This window comes from Dipteris shenzhenensis, chromosome 11 (genome assembly GCF_047967505.1).
Source record: "Dipteris shenzhenensis isolate YYH24624 ecotype China chromosome 11, Dip_SZ_1.0, whole genome shotgun sequence".
Classification (NCBI taxonomy): Eukaryota; Viridiplantae; Streptophyta; class Polypodiopsida; order Gleicheniales; family Dipteridaceae; genus Dipteris; species Dipteris shenzhenensis.
In genome coordinates this window covers 9,671,941-9,686,855 of record NC_141606.1, presented here as the reverse complement: position 1 = coordinate 9,686,855, position 14,915 = coordinate 9,671,941, and the positions used below count along the sequence as shown (strand labels likewise).

The following is a 14,915-nucleotide window of genomic DNA, read 5'->3' as shown; positions in this document are numbered from 1 at the left end:
GGAGCTCCACCAAAGATTGCGCTTCCAACCAGACTAGTGGAGCACAGAGACTTGCAGCAAGGAGGCCTCCAACACTTCGAACACAGGTCAGGCTGCTTCTATGCCTGGGCCTTCCAACAGGGCTTCTTCACCAAGGGGCTGAGGTAGAGACGAGAAGGGCTTTGATGGCCCCTTCCAACACTACCTGCCTGCAGCTGCTCCTACACCACTGATGGGCTGAAGGGGTTGCCTCGGGGCAGCCTGAAGGACGAGCACCAGCAAGAAGGCACCTTGGGGCGCAATTGTAACGGGCTGCAGGGTGGCCTGCAGCAGCAGGCAGGTGGAGCTGCCAAACAGCTATGGCAGGGGGGCTCAGAGCCCAGATGGAAGGGCAGGAAGGCGAGCAGAGGTGGGAGAAGAAAGGGAAGGAGGCGAGGGGGAAAGAGAAGGCCAAGGGGGGGTGGGGGGTGGAAGGCGGGATGGCGGGGGGGAGCTGAAGGTGAAGAAGGAGAGGCGGATAGGTGAGGGAGATAGCGAGGCAGCTCGTGAGCAGGGAGAGCATTGCTGCACCCCTATCTTCTATCTTCGTCATCTCATAGCTGAATCCACAAGCTGGTAACAGAAAGAAAAGATGAAGAAATCTTCCATTGTGTTATGAATACTCACACCCATCTCAGCCTACATGCCTCTCTTATTCAAGAAATGGATGCAAGATACTTTCTAACCTTACCCTAAAATCTGCCTAGTACCTGATAGAGGTGCAATCATTGGGAGTCCAGGTTAAGTTGCATGTGCTGTGAGTGCACAGTCCAGCCATGTCTTACTTGCAGAAGGGCAGGCATGCACAAAAGCACATGGAAACTAGTTTAAAGAGACTGACAATAACATTTTTTATCAAGCACTTTCTGCATATTTTATTCATTGCACGTTCAAGTTGGACTCAATTCCCCTTATATTATTATTCCATATAACCTGTCCAAAACCCCTGTTAGTTATTGAGCCAATGCAAAGCACTCAAAAAACAGGAACAGGCCTTCAGTTTTATAGTATGAAATGTTATTGGGAAGGCAAAAACAAGATACGAGGTTGTTCAGCTTCTGAAGTAAGAATTGTCTTGCAACCTGAAGTCCTCAAAATCAAGTACGAAGCTTCAGATTCAGATCTCGCTCTTTTGAGCCTCATGCTTCAGTCCCAATTCTCGAACCTAATCACACAGGTCTACTAAAAAACCCAGTGGTGAAGCTACAGAATCCCATTCCTGTTTCTCTGCACACAATTTGGTGGCTTTTTAAAGAAGCCTTAGCACAACTTAGCAACATTAAAGGTTGCTATAGAGGACTTCATCAACCACAACTTTATTACGCTGCACTACAAAGTGATGTTGGAATGGTAAGGCCTCCCATGGCAACGAGCCCGTGATTGCATTCTTGAAATTGCAGGCTATTCCAATCAGACCACAATTAGCAGGCAAAATCTCTTCAAAAACACATCATACAGCAGGATTAAGCTCCATCTCAATCTCTTCAAGGGATCGGCCCTTTGTCTCCACAACATTGTGTGCAATGTATGTAGCTGCAACAAGACAGACCACTGCAAAGCCAAGGTAGACCGTGCTGATACCAAACTTGTTCACAACACTCAGAAAATATAAGCCGATCAAGAAGTTGGTAACCTGTGACAGATGATCCACGGTATCAGTAAGATTTTCCAATATTTTATTACTACTAAATAAGAGAGATCATGTTTGTGGGAAAAACAATGGTAGGCTTACATACATAAAACACATCCATGCATGCATGCACCCCTTAACTTATCCATTTATACATGTAATTGCATGAGTGCACATGTACACATACATAGACACATATGTGTATGCGCGCACGCACGCGTGTGTGTTGTCGTGACCGGAGTTTGACTTGTTCTTTCCTGGGTTCGGTATTGGGCACTTTGTGGACTCTCTGGAAAGATAGGAACCATAGAGTCTATGGTGACCCTAGTTTGTCTAAATTGCTTTCTTTCGACGCAATCTCTTTTTGATTGCCTGCAAACTCACTATATAGAGTATGATGTATATTTGTCCTACACTGAGATTTTCTCTTGATGTATTTTCCAGCTATGTATCTTTTAGCTTCCCAGTTTTGGGATAGCTACTTTGTAATACAAAGCATTCAAAGTTTTCACCAAAAAATGTGTGTGTCCAACTTGGCCTTTGCATGTCTGGGTCAGAAATGTTCAATCTATGTTAGTGGCATGATCGTTTTTACTAAAGGAGATGTTACATCCTTTATGTCCGCCATCATGAAATTTTTTGGCGTTCGAAGCATGGCATGAAAAGTTTGCGCTTGCTTCCAGTACAGCAGTTATGTTTGCCAAAATTACATGGGGGGCTGAATATTCTCAACATTCATGTGCACATTCTGGCTCATAAGGGGAAAATGATGTTGCAATTTCTACAAGGAGATCATCCTTGGGCTGCCATGATGTGCTATTTACTTCTTCAACTCACTACTCCTGCATTTGGCTATTGGCAACCCTCTCAGTGAGATTTTTTAAGGCAAGGTCAAAGATTGCCCCATTGTTACAACTTACCCAAATGTTTTTGGATTGGAAACATATTCTCTCACATCTGGCTTGGCATGGTCGGGATTCCCTCCAGGGTAATTCTTTGCGAGCGGAGAACATCCACTAGTATCGAGCTTTTTCTGAGCTGTTGGCTTTACAGAAGCCTAGACGCTCGTATTTCTTAAGTCAAAGGAATTTCCTCTGTGGTAGATATCATTCAATGGCACTCTTTTATCTTTCCCTTTGACTGCTGGAAAATATGGTTTGGGAATGCATTATCGTCCTATATGGCAGATCATTACTCGGATGCTTCAGCCATTTCAGCCAGTGCCTCCTTTGGAACTTCAAGACAGGCTTCAGGATTGGACTCTTCTTCCTGTACACTCATCCATTCGTCCTTTGTTGAAGCTGTCTCATATAACAGTCTCATCTTTATATAAGGTTCTGTTGTCTCCACCATAGGTCTAATCAAATTTGGTGTTTGCATCATCTGGTAAAATGGTGGAGAAAAAGATTGAAACAAATTTGACACTCCAAGGTCCCTCTACAACAACAGGTCTTTCTATGGCGTGTTTTATTGGGGGTTGTTCCATCTGGACAGCTTTTATCATGCAAACATATTGCTCCGGCTATTTGTCGTAGATGTTTAGCTCCAAGAGAATGTGTATCTCATATTTTTTGGCACTGCCTTGAGACACGCAACTTCTTGGGCATCCTTCGGCAGAGAGTCCTCAGGCTTCTTTTGGCAAGCTTTTCTGGTTGTTTGGGATCTATCCTCGACCGCCGGATTTTGAGTTGTTCTTTACCTGGGTTCGCTACTGCGCACTCTGGGCTCTCTAGAAAAATAAAAATCACAGTGTCTTTGGAGATCCAGTTCTTTCTATTTTTGTTTTCTTCCATCGTTCTTTGCAGCAATCACTCTTCGATTGTCTGTAAGCTCACTACATGGATCATGATATATATTTATCCTACATGGAGATTTTCTTCTTGATGTAATCTTGTGGCTTACCAGTTTTTCTGGGATACGTCTCTTGTAATATAAAGCCTTCAAAGTTTTCACACCCCCCCCCCCCCCCCCCCCCAAAAAAAAAAAAAAGTGTGTGTGTGTGTGTGTGTGTGTGGAATCTGACTGATAGCATACAAGCAAGCCTCTAATGGGTTAGAGGCATTTTCAATGCCTCTAATTGTTAAGAATTACGCCTCTGACCTAACTTGTATGCGCATGGATGCGCACATGCGGCCAAAAAGTCTATCCCCCTCAACTATTGGATTGGCTATTTCCAAACTTCTCGATAGATATGCATATAAATATATTTGTACTGTAATATATTTTTGAAACTGTTTACTCATCTCAAGGCTGAATGTTGCTGAGCAATTTTTCTGCACCATTTTGCCACACCACGAGCTTTCCAGCTCTCTTGCCTGAAGCTTGCTCTCAGCAAGCTTTAATCTTCCTCTTACTCCTCAGCATCATCCCTCCAGCCCACAGCACAGCCTCTCTCCTTCTCAGCCTCAGCCATCCCTCAGCCCTCTCTCTTCAACAGAAATAAAGTAAATCCAAAATGGATGGCCTCTAAAACTTACGATGTGTCCAAAGTTTCGTCCCATACCTCACCTCTAAACAACACCTCTAACGATTTGTGTAACCATGCATACATCGATACATAAATCTACACAAATATACATACATGTATGCATGCATGCATGCACACAGGCACATTACACACATACACATGCAAATGCAAGGCTGTGCCCCCACCCAAAATACGATTTGTGGAATAAAAAAAGATGAAGGTGACAACAAAGAGAACAAACATCGATGCTTCGCTTGCACAAATTTCTCACCCAGTGTACTCCAAGAGAGAGTGAAACAGCCTTTGCACGTATGCGTGAAGCAAATATTTCTGGTAGCAGAAGTGCTGGTACAGGACCAGCACCTAAAGAGAATGCAAGCACATACCTGTATAATTAAAGATGGATGAGTACAATCATGCCCATAATGAGAATAAAAGGCCTCAACAAGCAGTGATACGTTTACAACTTACGAGACAGTCCCCATTACAGCAAGAGTGCCTGAATAAGCAGAAAGTGCTGGCCAAGAAAGGCCAAGGGAAAGCACTATCATTGATAGAGCCTGCACTTTGCACAAAAAGACTGGATATTAGCGTGCCATGCACATTAACAAGAGAATCGTGACAGTACATTGAATTTCCTTTCCTGCCTGCTTGAGATCTGAACCAGAAGCGTAACTGGGAAGGGTTTACATTAAGAAAAAGGAACCCACCATCCCTAGGAAGCTTGTAATCAGCAATTTCTTCCGCCCCTGCTTATCCATCAAAGAAGATGCCACAATTGTACCTGCAACAGAGAGCAGACTGTAAGAACAAAAGAAGCTCGAGACTAAGACCAACATTCTTCAATCTTTTCGAATTTTCGACTTTTAAATACATTCGTGGCAGGACACATGCGAACCAGCAGGATGTGTGTTTGTTGAGACACAACCATATCAAAGCAGGTAAAAGGCACAGCTTCCTGCAACATAGTATCTTCCCATGGTTCTAACAGATCTCTATTTATACAGTGTCCCATCATAGAGAGGAAAGACTCTCTTCTAGGCTAAGGGGGTGGGGAGGATGTGTATAAGGCGCACTATCACAAAAGATACCCTCCAAGATTGTCATTGGAAGATTGCCAAAAAGTTCCCAATCCTTCCACTGTAGGCTTTACAACGTGGAAATCTAAGGGAAGAAAAAACTATCTTTATTTATAAAGTATGCCCCCACAAAGCCTACGCCCATTGATTCCTTAAAAAGTGAACACTATTAAGTCTGATGAAAGTACAAAAATCCAAGATAAACACATGTACAAAATGATGCAGAAGTGATGGGATTGTTGGTGAAAATCCCATAAGGGCGCTATGGTAGTATATGTGAAAAATTAACCATGGTCCCACTCTCACATGAAAGAAGCGTGCTTGGCCACTGCTGCATGTGAGAAACGAGATGGCCGCTACACTCCTAGATGATGAAAGGCGTCAGAAACGAGAGTTTGGCTTTGTTGAGAGCGCATATCTGGCCGAGAAAGCAAAGGCAGTGTAGAAGACTAACTTGAATGCACCTATTGTGGTAAATCGGGCCATTTTAGGACTATTGCTATCGGAAAACGGCTAAGCAAAATAGAGAAGTCGTGGAAGCAAAAGAGCAGAAAGCCATGGTACAAAATAAGAGGATCCTATGCATTGGGGGATTGCAAGGTGGCTGCCTTGGCTGCCTTAGGGATACAGTGGAAATGAAAAATCACACATACATACACACACACTTTTTTTAGTGAAAGCCATGTTTGTTTATATTACAAAAAGACCATTCCCAAAGCGGAGATCAGTCAATACAAAATCACAAAATCTCAGTATAGGACAAGTAGACAGCATAGTCTATCTGGTGAACAAACAAACAATCATAGAATGATTGCTTGAGTGACATGCGAAAAAAGAAGAACATGGAAGCAGTGGACTCATGAAAGACAGTTTGATTCCTATCTTTCCATATAGTCCAGAGTGCCCAATATCTGACCCATAGAAAGAACAAATCAAAATCCGATCATCGCACGTGAATCCCAAAGAACCAAAAAAGCTTTCCAAATGTAGCAGAGAGAAAGTATGCTCAAAGATGCTGCTGAAGTACCAAGAAAAAATCATGAGTGATAGGACAAGTCCAAAAAGATGAAGCAGAGATTCCCTAGGAGCCAAATATATGTGGCATAACACAAGAGCAATATGTCGACGAGCCATGAGTTGGCCAAAGGGAATGACACCAAGCAGCACTCTCCAAAAAAAACCTGCTGGCGAAGGGGCAGTTTGCGAGACCAAATTTGATGCAATCTTTTACGCCACCATTTAGCACTATGATTAAAAGACCAGAGTCGGTTGGCATGCTGCACTGCATAAACCAGACACTGAATATCAGCCAGGCGCATAGAAGAACCCTGGTGATACAAAGACCGATCAGTAAGCCGATCTGTGAGCTCCAATTTGGGTGCTGGTTAGAAAGAAAAAAGCATCCGAGAGAAGGAATGCCAAAGTGATCTGTAATGCATCCCCAATCCATACTGTCTGGCAGCCAATGGAAAAGGCAATTAAGTACCATCATCCCGAAGGACATCACCGACAAGTGAAATACCTTTAGAAGAGAGGAAATAGAACGCCGAGGTTCCTGTAGAGCAAGCGGCGGATGAAATACTAACTAGCGCAAGTTCTAAACCCTTACAGAATTGCCTTGCAAAGAGTCTATACACACTTTTTTTTTTTGGTAATATCCAGTGCATATATTTATATGATCATAAATTTACATGATGGGAGGTCTCCAAAATGGAGAGTATCCCAAAGTTCAGAAGCATAAAAAGAAAAGCTCTATGCAAGAAGCATCCATATCACCCTCATGGCAGGCATCATATAAGGATTGCCGCAATGAGGCTCGGAAAGATTCATATGACTCGTGAATCTGCCTACCCAAGTATGCCAAATTATGCTCACTCCAGATTGTCCAAAGAGCCCAATATCGCACCCAAGAGAGAAATAGTGAGTATTGAGATAAAGACTTCATAAATTTGCCAAAGAGCCAGAAATGTTTCCCAAATCTATGACTCCGGAAACGGATCCGAAGATAATCTGAAATTCTCCTGAGGAGGATCTTAGTACACGGGCAGTGCCAAAGCAAATGAATAACAGTCTCTGAAGGAGCCTGACATCTTAAACATGTGGATGGTGCAATGCGACGTTTAGCAAGTGTGACCCCCACTGACAATGTACCTGTCATACATCTCCAAAGAGAAAGTCTTTGTTTCAATGGCATTTTACACTTCCATAACATCCTGAGATTCTTCTGCCACCATGAGAGGGGCTTCTTTATATGCCACAGAGAATTAGCATATTGCTGAATCCATGGAGCAGGCTGAAGAAGCCTATAGACTTTGATGGAGGTTAAGGTAGGAAGAGGAACATGATGTGTGCATGTAGCAGAGGGTTGCAATTGTCAATCCGTAAGCCTATCAGTGTCAGCCACAGGAGGAACAGGTAGAAAAGGACGTAATAAATCAGCAATTTTCTTCCATATAGACCTATGATGCATTCCCCATGCATAGGAAGCAGTGGCCTGAGGAAAAGATAAGACATATCCCCGATCATCTACCACATCATGTATGTATCTAATTACCAATTTCATGAGATTGTAGGCCCGAACAGGTTCCTGCAAGGCGAGCGGAATTGCAAAAATGGCACTCCAATGAATACTTTCTTTCCTCATTGAGTTTGTCCCCAAGCAATTATCAAGAGCCCATTTGACCTTAGAAAGTACTTGTTTCCAGTCAAGTATCAGAGCAGTAGAGAAAGGAGTCTATACACACACTTTTTTTTTTTTTTTGGTGAAACCAGTAACTATATTATTAACATGAAATCAATGTACATGAATTAGACTCTAAAAGAGAGCCTAATGGAAGAACTCAAAAACAGTCAGAAAACACTTCAAGGCTAGTAGCATCCAAGTCCCTCGCAGCATAACTATCATATAAAGATTGCTTGAGGGACATTCTGAAGAAAGCATATGCCTGAGGAAACTGTTGTCCCATCCTAAAACGCAATCTCTGTGTCCAAATAGTCCATAGTACCCAAAAACGAGCCTAGTGAAAGAAAAGGAGGAATGAAGACATCTGAGATAAGAAGCATCCAAACATCCAGAAGAGTTTCCCGAATCTGATAGAGGGAAACCGAAGCCGCAGCAAATGAGAGACATGAGTGCTCAATATCCGAGAGTGCGGGTAAGACCATAACAAATGGGAAACTGTCTCACGGTGATGAGAGCAACGGGGGCAGGAAGAGGAAGCAATACGACGTGCTGCCAATTTCACCCCAATGGAAAAAGCTCCCACTATACATCTCCAAAAGAAAAGCCTCTGTTTCAATGGCAATTTAGCTTTCCAAATTCTCTTGAGTTGTGATTGCCACCAAGATAAAGGCCTATCCAACATACACACACACACTTTTTTTTTTGTGAAACCAAGAAAATTATATTATGAGACATTCATTTACATCAGGGCAGTGCTCAAAAGAGAGCCAAAGCCCTATCCATCAAAAACAATAAAAGAAAAGCTGAATACAAGAAACATCCAAATCTTCCTCATGTAAGGCATCATATAAAGACTGCTGCAATGAGGCTCAGAAGAACTCATAAGGATGCTGAAGGGGAGAATTCAGATATGCTTGATTGCACTGCAGCCAGAGGGTCCATAAGGCCTAGTATCTGATCCAGTGGAAGAAAAGAGAATACTGTGACAAGGAAGCTGATAGTTTGCCATACATCCAAAAAAACCTGTAGAACCTGTGTGCTGGAAATCTGAGAGATAAGAAATAGGAGATTCTGTCTAGAAGGTCTCTGGAATATGAACAAAACCACAATAAATGCGGAATACTCTCAGAAGTAAGGTGACATCTTGGACAAAGAGGTGAAGCTATCCGTCTTTGAGCCAATTTCACTCCCACTCGAAGAATACCAACAATACATCTCCATAGAAAGAGTCTTTGCTTCAATGGCAACACACACACACACACTTTTTTTTTGGTGAAAGCACATTACTATATTAACATAAAATCAATGTACATGACATTAGACTCCAAAGGAGAGCCCAATGGAAGAACTCAAAAACAGTTAGAAAACACTTCAAGGCTAGTAGCATCCAAGTCCCTTGCAGCAAAACTATCATATAAGGATTGCTTGAGAAACATTCTGAAGAAAATATATGCCTGAGGAAACTGTTGACCCATCCTGGAAACTGGTACCATTTGGACACACACACACACACACACACACACATATATATATGTATAGAGAGAGAGAGAGAGAGAAAGATATTAACGTCCTCGGGAGACCTCACGGGTCTATGGGACAAACACACACCAAAAGGTGAACACCAAAACATCAGTTCTAGACTGAGAGTCTCTTGTGAGTGTATATAGCACTCACAAAGTTATTATAGGTTAACAACAGTCTACTACCAACTATAATCGGCCTGCATTACATCAATTTAAGACTGAGAGTCTTTCGGCTTGGATTTGAAGTCTCTTATAAGTGCTTTTCCATCTCTGTAAACAGCCCATTTTCCTTTCTTTCGAGCATCCTTCACTTTAGCCAATTTAGTGGCCTTCATTTTGAGTTGAGTTGGGGTAATCTCCCCCGCTATCCATATTTTAGTGCCTTCCAGCTTATTGGTTTGCGTAAGAATCTTGCTTCTTTTCATCTTGTTCTGGAAGCATACTTTGGCTTGTGTCCCCTCCTGTAAGACAACTATTACGTCTTCAGCATCCCATTCTAGTTGTGGGGTTCTTTCCATGATATTTTCCAGTGTTTCCTTTTGAGTTCCTTCAAACCAGCCCTCTGGTAGCCCCCCTATGCATACGAGTCGTGTATTAGCCACCCTCTTTTCATGTTCTTGTACTTCTTCATACACATCCGATGTGTTAACTTTAGTGTCCAGTGTTGCTGTAATTTCCTGTTTTACTGATTGGAGCTGACTTGTGACCAGGTCCTGGACTTTAGTCACCATCTGTGGTGTGGGTGCTGCTGTATTGTGTATCTGCAGTACCTCATGAATAATTCCTGTTTTCCTTGTGCTTCCCATGCATCTGTTTTGCTCTCTAAAGCTGCAAGTCTGAGAGCTTGAGCTCACGGATTTCCTGCTGTAAGTAGTAAATATGCTCTTGTGGGTCTATCATGCCTACCATTCTTTTCTGCTGTAGATAGTTCTTTGCATATGGGGACGGCATCTTTGCAAACTCATAGGGGGGAGGCGAGGGTAGAGCTGCAACGGAGGAATATAGTGCTTTTGTCGGGGTCAAGACAAGTGTCTCGATCTTGGGGAAGGCCATAGGTGTCTTGGCATCCCCATCCATAGTGGCCTGCATATATTCAGGCGCCCCTTGCTGTAACTAACCCCTAGGGTTGGGTTTTGGGGCTCAGCCCAAACCCTGGGGTTACGTGACCCTTGCTGAGGTGGACGGTGACTTCTGATGGCGGCGACTGCTGGCTATTGTTGTGGCGGCACTGCTGGTGGCTGAGCGGGTGAGGGAGGCTGAGGCGGAGGCGGAGAGGCTGAGCAGAGGGGCTAGTGGGAGAGAGAGGCTGAGGGAGGGGCTAGCGGGAGGGGCTAGAGATTTTGTTGATTTAAAGTCCAAAATTGTACAAAGAAAACAAAAGAGAAAATGAAAGAGAAGAAAAACGAGATAACAAAACTTTAAAAACTAAAGGTCGACATATCTAGCAAGAAAAGCAATGCTTACGTCGTCATCAATGCCCAAGCATAAGCAACTATACTGGGTTTCTAAAGACCCGCAGAGTCTCTTGGGCAAACCCAATGCTTACTAAAATATATCAAATAAACAAAAGGGAAAGATAAAAAGAAATAAAGAAGTAAGGAAGAAGGTGACTAAGCAAAAACAACAAACAAATCAAGAAACATAAGAGAGAAAAAAAAGGAATAAAATCTCTCTCTCTCTCTCTCTCTCTCTCTCTTTCTCATGTATGAATGAAAGAAAGAATGACAGAATGAGTGAATTATTTAAAACATGACAAACTAAAGGAATCACATGCCTCAAGAAGAAAATACCACAAGTTGAATGGGACGAAAATGATATAAGTTGTATCACTCAAAAGGAACAAAAGTGCAGGTCTATTTCAAAGAGAGGGCGCAAGATTTAAGATTCTCAGGCAAACACACAAGCTGAAGGGTATAGGGATCTGTATATCCGAGGAGCTCACTCTAACCAACTCAAACAAAGTAACATTGAACTCACAAAAGTGGAGGAGGCGTGTAAAGTAGGCAGTCTTCTAAGATGGGCAAGCATTACTTAGAAATTTCAAATCCAAACCCAAAGACTCTCAATCTTAAACTGATGTAATGAACGAACGTCTTATAGGCCTGTGAGGCCTCCCGAAGACGTTAATAGATCTATCTTTCTTGTGGTCTCTAAAAGACTTTCATGTGGTGGTCACCCAAGGAATCTTTGGTTAGATTTGACACATGTGCATACATTTCTCGTGGATTTCGTAGTTTGAAATCATTTAGACATTCTCAATTCATTTGACGAATCACCGTCCACCTAGCCATATGCTACACCATATGATCCAACATGCAACATGCACATAGATTGCTTCACCTATCTATCCATAGGACCTTACGTGTCACTTAACCCTCTTAGGTCATGGCTGAGCCTTGGTGCTTTGGGTGTGATACAAGATTAATGAGGCAAGTCTCAAAGCTAGTGGACATGGCCTCTAGAACTAAAGGCCTAAGCCTATGCACTCACAGAGGTTATGTGTGAAAAGTTCGAGCAAATATGAGATCTCTGATTTGGGTTTTGAGCTGCTTTTTTGAAAGAAGTTTTGAGCTTTGAAATTTCCTAAATTTGACTACCTAAACTAATTAATTAAAATAAGGTTAAGGGTAGAACAAAGGGGGAACTTTTTAATCTACCTAATCATAAAAGCCTAGGGTTACAATAATCCCTAGATAACCAAGATTATTTTTATCAGCTTTCCAAAAGCATGAGGTCTTAGCCATGCAAGTGATTTCTATGTTCGATTGCAATTTTGGAAGCTGGCTACTCGCTGCTAAAATTTGACAAGCAAGTGAGAAGCTACAAGGCAAATTGTGATTCAACCCATGCTCAAATGAAACCTTATCTAAAGTGAAAACATTGCAGATCTCATATTGGCATTCCCATAATCAACTTCAAAGTCTCATGTTGGCAGTCCCATAATCAATCTAAACATGATATGTCTAACTCAGAATACAGTTGTGTGTGTCTTGATTACTCCGATTTGTCTGTTTTATGTTGAGTCATCCATCCACTTTTGTCATGGCCAGTACCCATAGTAAGAGTAAGAGTAATCTCCCCCGAAGACTCTAAAGAAGGGTGCACCAGCAAGTCCAAGAGCAGCTAAAATATTCACTCTTGGAGCTTTGGTGTTTCTTCAGGACATTCTTCATTGGGAATACCTTTGGTTTTCACCCATAGCTACTTTCTATTGAATCTGAAGCAGCTAGATCTGTTATCCTTGTGGAGATGTATGATTGTCAAACTTCTCTATTGGAGAGAGGGTCCTTAGAAGTTCCGTCCAAGAGTCCTGATCTTATATCTCCTTGTTGAAAAAAAAAGAAGAAATACCCTTGCAATCCTAGTGGGAGGACATGATCTAATGTACCTGTTCCTCTCATATCCACAAGATAATTTCAGTTTAAATGTCATTACATTGTAGAACATTGCTGTGACATCAAAAGTAATGCCAGTATTTTGAAGACTGATGTTGAATAATAGCAGATGTGTATGCATAAATGGATGCATAATATGCAACAGTGGATACGTATGTGCTGTGGATGAGCAGGGGAAAATATCTAACCAAGAACGTTTGCAGCTCCCACGAGAGCACTTGCTGCGACGTCTGAAGTAATGCCAGCACTTCGGAATACTGCTGTTGAATAATAGACAACCGCATTTATGCCAGCAAATTGCTGAAACAAGAAGAGCGCCATCCCAACACTTACCACTGCCCACAATACACAAACTGATGAGCATCTACAAATCCCTCTAGATCAAAACTGAACATACTAGGAGAACTTCCTCCCACATTATTCCTCCTTGGACAATTTTTTTTCAAATAGTAGCCAAGTACAAAATAAGATACCTTTCAAATAGCGGCTACTAAAAAGATCCCCCCAGCCTGCATCTTCTCCTGCAGAATCACCACCACCAGCTCGCAATTCGGACATGGCCATTTCTACCCTTCCCCTTCCCCATAGCTTCCTTACTGCATGTTCTGTTTCAACCACTTTTCCTTGCTACACAGTATGCATAATGTGAGGTCATTTTGTGAATGCTAAACAAAGCAAAAGTACAGTGCAGTTTATTCGGTACCAGTTAATCCATATTATTTATTGGGGAAAAAAGGCAATCTTCTACAGATGCAATACCTTAAAAAGCCAGCGTGGACTCTCTGGTGAAAATACCATACCCAATCCAAGCAAAGCAGCTGGAACTAGAGCAAGCCAAAACATTGTACGCCACCTGCGATGAATTTGAGAAGATTTTATGTTAATTAATGCTTGTTAGGCAGAAAGAAAGCCTAAAAAGTTTGGCTTTTATGTAAAAGTAGCTTTTAGAAATCAGGCCCTAGCTTTTTGCTAGGCCTGATCTATAAAAGAAAGGCCCCAGCCTCCTAGATTCATTCAAGAGTCGTACTCAACTTCATGCTCTTTTCAGAGCCAGCTGTACAAAGTATTATTCTATTGCAATAAAGACCTTTGGGGGGTCCAGCCCTTATTTCTGGGCCCTAGTGTTGTGCGTGCTGCGTATTCATCAGTTTCTATCATGAAGTTCTTATGAAATATTGCAAAAACATTGCGTGGAAGTAGCAATCTCTGTTCTTTCATGCTCTTTTCAGAACCAGCTGTACAAAGTGTTATTCTATTGCAATAAAGACCTTTGGGGGGTCCAGCCCTTATTTCTGGGCCCTAGTGTTGTGCGTGCTGCGTATCCTCCTTCTCTCCCTCTGTTCTATCGCGAAGAATCTTTGAGATAAGTGCTGCAATTCTGATTTTCAGATTTCAGTTTGTATTCATCAGTTTCTATCACGAAGTTCTTATGAAATATTGCAAAAACATTGCATGGAAGTAGCAATCTCTATTCTTTCTCTCCCTCTCTCAGTTCATTTTGATTCCTAGAAGAAATCTGCTGCTACTCCTCGTCAAATGAAGCTATTAGATGCTGTTTTTCCCCATTATTTATGAAATTCGAAATATATCTTGGTTAAAATCTGCTACGAAACGAAGATCCAGGTTGCACTTCTGCCACCAACAGTGATTTGTTTTAGGGTTTCAAAGCTGAATACAGATTCGTTGTAGGGTTTCTGGTCTAGTTTCACTGGTATCAGAGCGTAGGATTTTCACTTTCCTTGGTGGAAACGGTCCAAGGCTAGCACACAGCTGTGAATCAAGGTGAGGCGCACCAATTGTGACCTAATTCTTGCTCGAGAGGGTGGGGCACTCTTGTTTGTGAACTAATACACATCCAGGGATGTGGGCACTTCTGTATGGAGTGTCGTTGCGGCAAAGGCACACCTTTCAAGAGGCACAAAGTTGTCTTGGCCATACGTATCTTCTCTCCCTATCGCCCTATCTCTTGGGCTGTTTTCTTCTCTTCTTTGTGATCTATCAAGTGGGAAACGCGTTCATCCTATCGTCATCTTTGGTGACGTGCTTCCAATCTCTTGCTCAGAATTCTCCTAGCAAAAAAAGCACTTGCTTTTCATAAAAAGCATCTGCTTCTCCCAAAA

At 42.3% G+C, this 14,915-nt stretch overlaps 1 protein-coding gene across 7 annotated transcripts in view; it reads right to left on the bottom strand.

Annotated features, from left to right (window-relative positions):
- Window positions 1–993: 993 nt before the first annotated feature.
- PGLCT (plastidic GLC translocator) overlaps window positions 994–14,915 on the bottom strand; it is a 56,210-nt gene continuing 42,288 nt past the window's right edge. For all 7 annotated transcript variants that reach the window (XM_087381083.1, XM_087381086.1, XM_087381084.1 and 4 more), the window contains exons 8-14: window positions 13,555–13,648; window positions 13,269–13,422; window positions 12,984–13,130; window positions 4,826–4,899; window positions 4,587–4,675; window positions 4,387–4,501; window positions 994–1,651 (exon numbers count right to left, since the gene is read on the bottom strand). In XM_087381083.1, the coding sequence (XP_087237209.1) occupies window positions 1,469–1,651; window positions 4,387–4,501; window positions 4,587–4,675; window positions 4,826–4,899; window positions 12,984–13,130; window positions 13,269–13,422; window positions 13,555–13,648 (856 nt within the window). In that variant the 3' untranslated portion in view covers window positions 994–1,468. The remainder of the gene's footprint in view (window positions 1,652–4,386; window positions 4,502–4,586; window positions 4,676–4,825; window positions 4,900–12,983; window positions 13,131–13,268; window positions 13,423–13,554; window positions 13,649–14,915) is intronic.